The following is a 12,439-nucleotide window of genomic DNA, read 5'->3' as shown; positions in this document are numbered from 1 at the left end:
CCCTTAATGTATGAAGATTCCAACATTTGTGGCAGGGCCATGATTAAGTACACAGTGTATACACTGAATAGACTAATTAGACTAAATAGGCAGTGATGGGAAAAAAAAGCTACTTGTAGGAATCTGTTTCAATTATATATGCAGAAAATTTTATTCAAATCTCCTTTGTTGTAGTATTTCCCAATACAATGGCATGCATAAGACAAAAAAATCATTTCATCTCTTTTTCTTGACCTTAATTTGCAACTTAGAAAACACTCATCCACCCCATTAAGCTTTATATTTAATACCTTAAAATATATGTATATTCTCTGGAAAGAAGAATTTTTTAAAAATTGAAAATGCTTTCATAATCAACTCCAAACTTTAAAAAACCGTAGGAAACAACACATATTTTAAAGTAGGTTAAAAATACTGTTTGGCTCACTGGAAGAAATTGGCATATTTATTCAGTCAGTACATCACACTGAAATCAATACAAAGGATTTTTGTATGGAAGCTTAAAATAGTAACAAATTAATAAAATTCTCGTGATCTAAAATGCAAGTTTTCATCTTCATAACTTCCCCCTGGCCACAGGGAATTCTTCAATCCTCCAAATAACTCACTTGGCAGGAAAGCTTATTGAGGAATGTAACTATTATGAAGACCCCGACAGCTGGTGTCATACATTTTAGAGCATCTTTTTATTTACAGAAGAATTGGTTTGGAGTTCTTTATCTCCAATTTATTGTGCAGGGGCCACCCCCTGCCTCCCACCCCCCACCACAAAGGCACAGCAGGATGGGGAGATAGGCCTGCCTGGTGCTGCTTGGATTGTGCTGGGGACAGGGTCTCCAAGGGTCTTGCCAGCATCATCCCCAGGGTCCTAAAGGAAGCCGTCTCAGAAGCGTGCCCCCACCACCACCACCAGCCCCAAGTAACTGACTCAACTCTCACCAAAACCCTCCGGGCCAAAATGGGAAGAGGCAAGGCTGTTTGGTTTGACCCTTGTGGTTAAAACAGTTTCCAGAGGCTGACGTGGGGAATATCTGACAGCCATGGCAAGCAGAGGGCCCTGCCTGAGCTCCCCGGAACCCTCCACCTGGGTGTCCACCCATGGCCCTCACACTCCCTTCTGGCTGCTGGCACCACGTCGACACCAAGGCTAAGCCACAAGATGCTGAGAGGCTGAAAGGCTGGCTTCTGAGTGAGTAAGAGAAAGAATCGTTAAGACAGGCGTGGCTTCTTTGATGCAGGAATTGTAGGCTGCTCCCTAGAACCTCGCAGGCTACTCGGTAGGAACAATTCCAGTTACCCTGTCTGTCTGCAAAGTGTGCCTCACCCACCCGACGAGGGAAATGCTACAGGCCCCCCACTTTACAGATTAGAAAATGGAGGCTCGCAGAGCTCAATGCCATCTCCAGGATCCCAGAGTAGGTCGGTGTGGGAGCCCTGGATGCAAATATTTTCTTGGATGATCTCACCCCAACCAGAAAGGCCCAGATATGCGCTTTGCACTTATCATTCCTCAGAGAAGCGTGCCTCTGGGGTTGGTATTTTCATCCCTGCAGAAAAACAAAGACTGAGTTGCAAGGAGGCTCTAAGACTGGCAGATGCTGGGGGCACAACTCATAACCTGGCCCTCAGTCTCCCCCTGCAACAGAGAACAGGGTTTTCCATGTCCTACTGTTGCAGCTGACTCTGGAGGGAATGGAATTATTCATCCAAGATTCGGCCTTGTTTTAATCTGCAAACGCAGACATCCCAGAGGCAGCTAGAGATTTGCATTTCCATCGCTAATTACTTCTGCAGCTCCTTTCCAAACGCCACCCCCTCCCCAACTTTCTGCAGCTCTGTGCCTACAAAATCAGAAATTCTGTGCGTTTATGGCTGTGGAAGACACGCAGACTAAGGGGGCATTTCAGAGATGTGGAAGCAGAGGCCGCAAAGGAGAGGTGCCTTGCCCAAGGTCATCATCGCACATTAGGGCACCCTTAGAGGTATTAGATCCCAAGTCATCACAAGCCTCTCTGTGACACAGCCTCAGCCAAGGGTCTGCTTCACAAGGTGGCCCTGTCAGTCATAGAACAGCTCCAGTTATTGGAAAGGCAGCCTCAAAATGGGCCAAAATGTGTCCCCTTCAACTCTTGCCAACGTACTCAGTCCTCTCCATGTAAAACAGTCATCATTTATGTGGTCTCCTAGATTTTTGTGTTTATTCCTGGGTCTAACTTCCATGGCTAACAGTTCTGTGCAGCGCCTTCAGATAGCGTTTTGATGAAGCCCCTTTCGCATACAGAACGTAAAGGGCTGGGGTCATCTGCGTTGCAGTGGACAAAATGCTTCCAAAGCCAGGAACCTGCGCCAGTTACCCATTCAGCAGTGGGCAGGTGAAAGGCACCCCAGTGGCAAGAGGCAGAGCCTGCAGGTTAGACAAGGAGACCTCAATTCACCAGAGCAGGATTGTGACGGGAGCATAGCACTCCCCAAAGTGCCAGGACAGAAGGCAACGTCCTATGCGACTGTGTGTGTGTGTGTGTGTGCGTGCGTGCGTGCACATGTGAGCCTGTGAGAGTGGGCGTGTTCGTAGTGCGTGAATGTGTGAGTGTGTATGTGCATACATGTGTGTGAATGTGCAGACATTGATGGTGCAATGACAGATTAATAATACTGTATCTGTCAGGGTCCCAGCAGGAAGCAGATGGCACATTTAAATTGGGTAATTTGAGGGGAGTTTAATGAAGGGACTGTTTCAAAGGTGTGGGCAGGGTGTAGGAGAAACCATGTAAGAGAGCATAGAGCCTGGGGCCAGGAACAGGATGCTGGTTGCCACCCAGGTGTGAAAAGGGGCAAGGTGGGGGAAGCAGTTGCTGGAGACAGACAAGGTTGTGAAGAGAGGAGGGCCTGACAGAGGCACCTGCAGAGGCTGGGAAGGAGTCCTAACCACCCCCCACCCTCACTGACTTTATGCTCCTACTGAAAGCACCAACCATCGCTCAAGAAAAATGCCCACCCTCCTAGACACAAGCAATTTTGCAGGCAATTTTGTTTTATTTTTTAAAGATTTATTTATTTATCTGAAAGTCAGAGTGACAGAGAGATCTTCCATCTGCTGGTTCACTCCCTAAATGGCTGCAACAGTAAGAGCTGGGTCAGGCCAAAGCCAGGAGCCAGGAGCTTTATCTGGGTCTCCCACCTGGGTACAGGGCCCAAGTAATTGGACCATATCTGCTGCTTTTCCAGGCACATTGGCAGTGAGCTCAATTGGAAGTGTAACAGCCAGAACCATACCATATGGGATGCCGACATTGCAGGCAGTGACTTAACCCATTACATCACAATGCCAGCCCCTGGCAATTTTATTTTTTTAGTTTTTAGTTTTTTATTTATTTGACAGGTAGAGTAATAGACAGTGAGAGAGAGACAGAGATAAAGGTCTTCCTTCTGTTCGTTCACTCCCCAAATGGCCACTACGGTCGGCACTGCGCCTATCCGAAGCCAGGAGCCAGGTGCTTCTCCTGGTCTCCCATGCGGGTGCAGGGCCCAAGGACTTGGGCCATCCTCCACTGCACTCCCGGGCCACAGCAGAGAGCTGGACTGGAAGAGGAGCAACCGGGACTAGAACCCGGCACCCATATGGGATGCCGGCGCCACAGGCGGAGGATTAACCAAGTGAGCCGTGGCGCCGGCCCCTTTTATTTATTTATTTATTTATTTTTAAGATTCATTCGTTTATTTGAAAGGCAAACAGCGAGATCTTCCATCTACTGGTTCACTCCCCAAATAGCCATAAGAGCTGGAGCTGGGCCGATCCAAAGCCAGGAGCCAGGAGCTTTTCAGGGTCTCTCATGTGGCACTTGGGCCATCCTTTGCTGCTTTCCCAGGCCATTAGCAGGGAGTTGAATCAGAAGTGGAGCAGTGGGGCTGATGCTGTGGCGTAGTAGGTTAAGCCTCTGCCTTCAGCGCTGGGATCCCATATGGGCACCAATTCAAGTCCCGGCTGCACCTCTTCTGATCCAGCTCTCTGCTGTGGCCTGGGAAAGAAGTGGAAGATGGCCCAAGTGCTTGCATCCCCACACCCATGTGGGTGACCTGGAAGAAGCTCCTGGATCCTGGCTTAGGATCGGCTTAGCTCTGGCCACTGGAGCCATCTGGGGAGTGAACCAGTGGATAGAATACCTTTCTCTCTTTCTCTCCCTCTCTCTGTCTGTAACTCTACCTCTCAAATAAATAAACAAAAACTTAAAAAAAAAAGTGGCGCATCCGGCACACAAGCCAGAACCCATATGGGATGCCAGCACCACAGGTGGCAACTTTACCTGCTGTGCCATGGTGCCAGCCCTGGCAATTTTTTTTAAAGGATACTCTATTTTTTTTTTTGGTAAAATGTATTTATTTGTTTGTTTGAAAGGCAGAATGACAGTGATAGAGGAAGGGAAACCTTCCACCTGCTGGGTCACTCCCCCAGATGGCCTCAAATGAATCTCAACAGCCAGGTCTAGGCCAGGCCAAAGCCAAGAACCAAGAGCCCCATCCTAGTCTCCCATGTGTGTGGCAGGGGCCCAAGCATCTTGGGCATCTCCCACTGCCTTCCCTGGCACATTAGCAGGAAGCTGGATTGGCAGCAGAACAGCACTCTGATACGAGATACTGGTGCCTCAAGCCGCAGTTTAACTTGCACTGGCCCCAGGACGCTTTATTTCCACAAGTAAGATATAAACACACGTGAGAGCAATAAACCCAGCAGTGCTGATATACATGCAGAGTAATAACACACAAACCCCACCACCACCACCACTCCAGTGCAGGAAGTTAACATCGAGGGCCGTTGGGCGAGTTTCTTTCTAGTCCTTTCTCTATACATTCAAATTTATGCAGCACAAAGTTCCTGTTATAGACCTCAGATCAAGAGCTGCTAGTTTGCAAAGCCATTTCACACCTGCTTTGGATGGAAGTCTCAGCTCCTCACACCTTCCCCCACCCCACCCCACCCACCCAGGTAGACTTAGAAAGATTCTGAGACTTTGCCCAAGGTTACCCAGCCTAATTAAGAGGCACATCAGGACTCAAACCCAGAGGGCTCGATCTCTATTGCTTCTAGTAGCTGTAAGAGATATACGGAGCAGTGATTGCTGCCTTGATGGGTGAGAAGTAAAATGGTGCATTTAGCAATGTCTGATTGCCTGCTTCTCTCTGGAGAGTTCCTAAGACAGCTTTGCTACTAAAAGGCAACGCAGTTTTGGATTTCCTCCCTTGTTGTCTGGGCCCAAGAGAAAACACTTGTTCAGCGGCTAGATGTTCGTGGTGCGTGTGGCGTTTCTAGCGCTCGTGCCCTGTTGGAGAGGTACCCGCAGCAGCTTCCCTGCATCTCTGAGATCTGGCACCAGCTCTGCTTCCCCGCAGCGCGGCAGCACACGCAGATCAGCCAGATCTGAGGCCGATCCCACAGAGACGGAGTGGAAGCGCGCCCCTGGCTTCCATCGCTCTCGCTGCAATCTGGACTGTTCTCCTTCCAGAAGCTCTAGAGTATGTGTTAAAAAGCTGCCATTCCCATCATTGCCACAGACGTCGCGAACGCCCTCTCCCATGGAGCACATTTGCTCGACTTCTCCGTGCTTCCGTCTTCCTCACCTTCTTTAGGTGCCAGTGGGAGGCGAGACAATTCAAGAGATCCTGGCTGGATGAAGCCCTGCGTAACGTTCCCGTCTATCCTGTCCTCACACCCAGTTATGAGCAGTGGAAAATGTTAGCAAGCAGCCACTGAGCACTTTCCTGTGTGCCAGGGACTTGACAGGTGCTCCGCACAGATGATCTCTCTGACTTGGAAAAGACAGCTTTTTCCAGCTGGAAACTGGCGCTTAGGGTTTCATTGACCTGCTGCAGCCCACAGCACCTCACAGTGTTGAACTCAACCCTGGCAGCCTGGCTCCGGAGCCTGAGCTTGCGACCACGAGTGTCCTGGTGGGACCAGTATGGTTCCCCCCATTTTCCAGATGAGGAAACTGAGGCCAACACCACTCCCAGCTAAGTAACCTGGCTCTCGGGTACAGCTCTGGGCTCTGTGTCCGTTGGCCCTTCCCTGCCTTGTTAGTCAAAGGTAAATTCATAGGAATGTGCTCAAGGAAAGGTCACCAACGAACCAGTGGGTTGCATGTCCTCGACTAGCTCCCTAGAATAGGAGACAATGAACACGGCCTCGCCCCCCCCGCCCAGGGGAGCTTTTCAGCCTCCTCCAAGGATGCTCTGAGGATGTGGCCCCAGCACATGCAGTGGGTCTGCCAGGAGATATTTTCCCATCACATAAAGTCAACTGCACAAGTGTGTTTCAGCTGGCAAAATTACTTCCCACCAGACAGAGCTTTACTGAGAACGCCACCTCCCTCACTTCAAAACCCAAATTCCAGGCCTAAGTTGTCTCTTGCAAGTCAAACCCAGATTCCGAAAGTTTGTTGCTGTTTTTCGGGGCTGCTGTAACAGTTACGAGTCCCTGCCTGAAGAAGGAATTTCCACCGCTCTAGGGGAGAGTGGATCATCTCTAAACAGATGTCTGAGAGCTTCGCAGGTTTGCGTGTGTGCTGATAAGAGCCCTCCTCCATTCAGCAGGCGTCTGCTGGCTGCTGCAAGCGTCAGCACAGCGTGGGGAAGCACTGCTAGCCGCTGGGCTGCTCCAACAGGTAGTGAGTTTCCTTGTGCCTGGTGTTTTCAGGCAACAGGAGGGAAATCCCTTGTGGATTACGTGGGGAGGACATGGAGTGTCTCCTCCAACTGCCAGATTGTGGCGTGTTCTGGGCTTCCTGGCCAAAACAGAGCCAAATGAGACCGGTTCCTACGATCAAGGGATTTTTAATTGAGTGGGAATGATCAACCTGAACCCAGCTCGCATAAATGTCATCTGAAAAATAAAAACATGTTTAGTGCTAGGACAAAGAGTAATCAGCACACAACAGAAAGAGAGAGTGATCACCCATGGTCAGGCTACAGTTCAGGCCTTGCCATAAATCCTGGGTATGAATTTGTACAAGTCGCCTCCCTGCCATGGGCCTCAGTTTCCTCTTCTATAAAATGGGTTAGCTAAAGGTGCTCACCTTCAAGCCCCCTTCAGGTGCTGAAAGTCTGAGTCAACATGCGTGGGTGTGTGAGGAAGGGCGTTGGAGGCTGGCGCTGCCAAAGCGTGCACACCGTTATTTATAGACCTATCACATTGGGATGGAGCTTCAACCCTGCCCGCACAAGCACATATGACAAGTGATTTATTACGGTAATTGACGTTTGTACTCACTCATTCTTTATCTCTCAGCGCTAACGGCACAAGGACGCACACATGCACGTTGTGTTCAGCCCACCCTGAGGGAGTCCAGAACACCTTGGGTGTCTCAGTGAAGGGCCCATGAGAAAACACACTTGACCAAGGTCTGTGAGGAGCAACCTGGAAGGCCCAGCAAGCCAGGAACAGAGTGGGAAACCCGCCGACGCCCCTGGGAGGAACGGGAGCTCAGTTTGGGACTGGAGTCCCAACAGAAGCAGCAGTGAGCAGAGTGACAGGGCCCCAGGCAAACACAGCATGAAATAGGGAAGCAGTGAGCAGAATCCTATCCCACCTTTCTCCTTCCCGCCCTGCTGGGGCCTCCCACGAACCAAATGCCCCAGCAACTAGAGGACCAGGGAGCCAGAAAGTGTAGCCTACAGAAGGCAGCTGCAGATCTCCCAGGACCAGAGCCTGGGTCCCAGGACCAGGGCAAGGCAGTCAGCCCCAACTCACTGTCAAGCATCTGGGCCCAGGTGGCCCCTCCAGCCAGACCCCCCCACCCCCAGAGAGGCTCCAAGCCCCCGACAGCTCCCACCCTGCCTATGCCCCTGCATTCTTTCCCTCCCCTTCCCTGGCAGGTGTCTGGGCTCTGTCCCCTCCTCTGCTGCTTAGGGCCCCATGGTGGTCACAGCTTCTCGGTGGTGTTTCCACGGCAGCAGCTTAGCACGCTCCCTGACGCTGCAGCCAGGGCTCCTTTCTGGCTCTTCATGGGAAGCAGCAGGGTAGGAAGGAGCTTTGGATTCCAACAGCCAAGTTCATGTCCCAGCTGTACCCCTTACAAGGTGGAATAGCCTGAAAATTGCTGGGCCTTTCTCCCGCCTTGTAAAATCGGGACTGTGTTGCGGGCTGAGTCATGAGTACTATTCCCTGAAAGTTGTGTGCCAGGTCCTGTGCCAGCCTTCACATCCAGTGGGCTTGTTTAAATCCTTACAGCAACCCTACAGTCACTGCTATTATCTCCATTTTACAGATGGAGAGACCGAGACTCAGCAAGGGCAAGTAACTTGCCCAAGGAGGCCTTATAAACAAATTCAAGTGGCTGAGCTGGGATTCAGGCCCAGAACTATCTCATTCCAAAGTCCCAAGGCCACCAGCTGGCCCTCTGAGCTGTTGTTGTGAGGCCTGAGAGAAATGATGGGCGCAGAAGCTTGTAGCCTAGAGCTTGGCGCCACACACGTTGTGTCCCTACTCTTATTCCCACTTTCTAGCACAGAGTCTGGTTCCTACCCGCAGCACCTCCTTTCCCACCTCACCAGCTGCCAGATCTAAATGTTTTCTGTTTGGGAGAGAAACAGCCTGTTGTTACCACATCATCCTGGCTCCACCTGCCCAAGCAGAATTCAGAAAGGCCCAAGTTAGCAGGAGGAAACCCTAAGGCCAACATTGCAAAACTCAGTCTCTGAGATGTTCAAGCATCTCAGAAATCCATTTGTTCTCCCAGCAAGCATTTATCCAGCCCAGCCCCTGACTTCCGGCTCTAGGCCGCTGGGCAGACGGGCCGTGAGATACGCCCAGCTCGTAGTCTGCAATCCAAATGGTTGTGTCTGAGCCGGTGTGGCAGGTGCTGCGCTAGAGGTCTCGATGCAGTGGGGAATAGGAACGGCAACTCAGGCGGTTCGCAGCCTCGATTTCACACCAGTAAACCCACCCGGGAGAGGAAAAGAAAGCAAAGCCCAGATGTGGGGTGCTTGCTGACCTCCACGGTGTGAATTCACCACTGCGGCCAATCTCAAGCGAGAAGTGGCTAAAGGAGGACTTGGGAAAGCCCACACCCAGCTGGCCAGGGCAAGGTGGACACGGCCGCAGGGGCTTCCATCCATGTCCAGCGTGCAGCCTACTCGGGACTCATTTCCCACAAGAGGGCTTGCAGGTCCCTCGGCCAAGAAAGCTGCCCCTTCCCCTGGCCTGCCTCCCTCTCCACTGCCCACTCGTCAGGTCTCAAATTCTGTGTCTTTTTCCCATGAAGCCTTGCCAGAGCCCCAGCTAAGTCAAATGTCTCTGGCATCTGGGCTCCTAGAGTAGAGCCCCTCTGCCTCCCAGCCCTTCCCTTCTGTCTCATGTTAGCTGCTTATGGGGTGATGTGATTGATCGCTGTCTTCTGCCTCTAGTGCGAGCAGAGCTTGCTGCCTTATCAGCGGTGCCTAGCACAGGGTCTGGCACACAGCAGGTGCAACATCTGTTGGTTGCTGACTGAGAGGCTCTCTGAGCTGGGCCCTAAAGGATGAACAGGAGTTTGCAAGGTGGAAAGGGCAGAAGAGCGGAGACATGCAGGCAGGAGCATGGACATCTGTCTGTGTCCATGGGGTGAGTTGGGGGAAACACAGGGAGGCAGGGGGTGTGGTGCAGCTGGAACTGAGGAGCGCGATGAGAGTGGAACCTACAGAGGAGGCCAGAAAGGCAACTGAGCCAGGCTGGGGGACTTGCATCCCAGGCCAAGGTGTTCTAAGGTAGGGTTGTCCCCACCAACCCCATTTCCCAGAGAAGACCACTAAAGGCAGAGAGGTGAGAATGGGAGAATTTGGAAGAGACCAAGGCCCAGGCATGGTGTAGCTCAGCCAAGGGGGTCCTTCTTCCAACACTCTGTGCTTCCTGTGCTTCCTGCTCTGCCCTCAGCCAAGCGACAGCAAGCACATTTGAAAGAGCCCCTACTGGAGATCTGAAAGAAATGAGTCAGGACCTAACAGAAATCAGGCAACACAAAGAATGAGATTGCTAGTTAGGAATATGGCCTCAGCCGCTGAGCTGCCTGGTTCTGAATCCCAGCGGTGCTTAGCACCCTTAGGCAAGTGGCCTAACCTCTCTGAATCCGATTCTGCACTGTGAAATAGGAAGAACAACCATACCTAATTTCATGGAGGTGGTTATGCCCAATGAGTTAAGTGTAGAGCACTTGGTGCAATGCCAGGGCCCATAGCAAGCACTCAACTAAATGTTGGCTGTTAATATTGCAACCAACTTCACGTCCCAGCCATGTCCCTTGCAGAACCTGATTGTCTCCCAGAGTCGGCAGGGTGTGATGGTGAAGGAAAATGCAGGAATTACGTTTTCCTTTTATCCTGATCCTAGGATAAGAAAGGAAGGTGCTCGCCATGGCTGGGCACGCTCTGGATGAACTGAGAGGCCCTCTCTGGATTCAGCCTCCTCATAGCCCTGTCTCCTTCCTCTTTTCTTGGAGATAAAAGCCCTGGAGAGGTCAGCAGTTTGGCCTGGTGGGGAAGCCACAGCACCACACCCAGGTCTGCTAGGGCCCTCAGAGGGCTTGTTCCTGGGGATGGAGCTGTGTAGTGATTTGCTCTCTCTCTCTCTTTCTGGAATCACTATCCAACTCTAACTTTTGGTTTCTGGCAAATGACTTCCCCTCCCTGAGGCTCAATTTTCTCGATCATAAAACGAGGGGCATTTGTAGCAGCGTGGGTTAAGTACGCTCCCGGCTGTGACAAGCAGCCCCTCACCTCAGTGGCTTGGCACACTGTTTCCTTGCTCACAGCACGGTGCATTGTGGGCTGGTGGGGTGGGGAGCTCCACACAGTCATTCAAGGAGTGACTTGTCTCTGCTCAGGGTCCTCCCCGTGTGGCACCTGAGCAGCTGGCCAGCTGGTGAGGAAAAAGTCACAAGCCTTGCTTGCATTCACATTCCATGGCAAGAGCTAGTCACAGGGCCCCACCTCGGTGCCAGGGACATGGAAACCGTGGCCCAGCCAGGTGCCAGAGAGAAGCTACCCCAGTCCCTGGTGACCACCGAGCCATGTCTTCCATAGGGGATGGGCTGGGTCCCTGCCAGCAGTAGTCAGGGCTCCTGGGCCCCTCCCCTGTCTGCAGCCTGGCCCTCCCTCCCTGAGTTCTGCTCCTCCTCCCTCCCACCCAGGCAGGGAACAGGTCCCTGCCAAGCCTCCTCTGAGGGCGGGTGGTGGTGAGATAATGATCTTCCCATGCTTGTTGCCTCTTGGAAGGCAGGTGCTGGAGGGAAACCAAGTCCGCTTGCATTTTTCTCCCTGTTCCCTTCACATTCCTTCCCAGGATAAATTTAGCCAGCCCTCGCTTTGAACAGCAGTGCCCAGGATGCCGGCTTCTCGTTCTCCAAGTTGATGTCAGAGCATCTTTCATGGTTGAAGTCTTAGGCCGGGAATGAAGACTGCAGGACCCATAGTCCCCACCTCTGCCCTGGCCCGAGCCTCTGCCTCAGGCCAACCCTGGCTCAGTCCCCACCAGGCATCAGCTGCCGCAGCTCAGAGGCGGGGCCTGGGCTTCTCCCCGCCTGGGAAACAGACCCAGAGTTTGGGAGGGCTTTGAGAGCTTCACAAGGGCTGCTTCTCCTTAGCAGCCCCGGTGGGCAAGGTGGCTCAGCGGGGGCAACAGGGACTGTGGCGTCTCCGGTGTGGGTGCGAATCCTGCCTAGTTACCTTCTCATCTGCCTGCTTGTCTGTATAATGGGTCCACAGCAGTGCATCCTTCATGAGATTCACTGGGGTGCTTATAGTATGAGGTTTGCATGTTTCTGGGGCTTTACAAATGGTGAGTGACAAGCTATCCTTAGCCTCAGATCTGTCTGAAAGCCTCAGGGAGGACTTTCTGGAAGCTTCTAGCCATTCCAGGTACTTCTGTTTCCAATCTCCTGGACGCCTACTTGGAGGTGAGGTTCTTGCGCAGCATCATCTTTCTGGAAACACCCCTGTTGGTGTCCGTCCTCTTATCCTCAGGCAGCTGTAACTTGAATTCGCTCTCATTGTCTTTTCTTTTTTTTTTAAGATTTATTTTATTTATTTGAAAGACAGAGTTACAGAGAGAGGTAGAGACAGAGAGAGGTCTTCCATCCACTGATTCACTCCCCAGATGGCTGTAACAACTGGAGCTGCGCCGATCCGAAGCCAGGAGCCAGGAGCTTCTTCTGGGTCTCCCACGTGGGTGCAGGGGCCTAAGAACTTGGGCCCTAGCAAAGTCGCTCTCATTGTCTTGATCCGTGAAACTCTCTCTGGCCACCTCCCACACCATAGCTGGTTTTTCCCACTTTCCCTGACCTCCAAGCCTTTCTTCTCCAGCTAAGGGGCTGTACTTCCTCCCACCTCCTTGCTGTGGCCCTACTGATGGTTACGGCAGGTCTTATTCTCTGGAGAAGATCCTCTCGCCTAAGCCTGCTTTTCCCTTCCACTGCAG

General features: G+C 52.0%; 1 protein-coding gene across 2 annotated transcripts in view; it reads left to right on the top strand.

The window, feature by feature from the left end:
• Positions 1-12,439, top strand: part of P2RX3 (purinergic receptor P2X 3) — a 32,551-nt gene that overhangs the window by 14,439 nt on the left and 5,673 nt on the right. Inside the window, exon 9 of one of the 2 annotated variants that reach the window (XM_051854052.2) lies at positions 5,623-7,250. The exons of the other annotated variant lie outside the window; for it this stretch is intronic. Within the exon in view, the coding sequence (XP_051710012.1) occupies positions 5,623-5,746 (124 nt within the window). The 3' untranslated portion in view covers positions 5,747-7,250. Of the gene's footprint in view, positions 1-5,622; positions 7,251-12,439 lie in introns of those variants that run through there. 2 annotated transcript variants of the gene reach the window in all.

Source organism: Oryctolagus cuniculus, chromosome 1 (assembly GCF_964237555.1).
Source record: "Oryctolagus cuniculus chromosome 1, mOryCun1.1, whole genome shotgun sequence".
In the NCBI taxonomy this organism is placed as follows: Eukaryota; Metazoa; Chordata; class Mammalia; order Lagomorpha; family Leporidae; genus Oryctolagus; species Oryctolagus cuniculus.
Note: the sequence above shows the minus strand (reverse complement) of the source record. Positions and strands in the feature narration are given on the sequence as shown.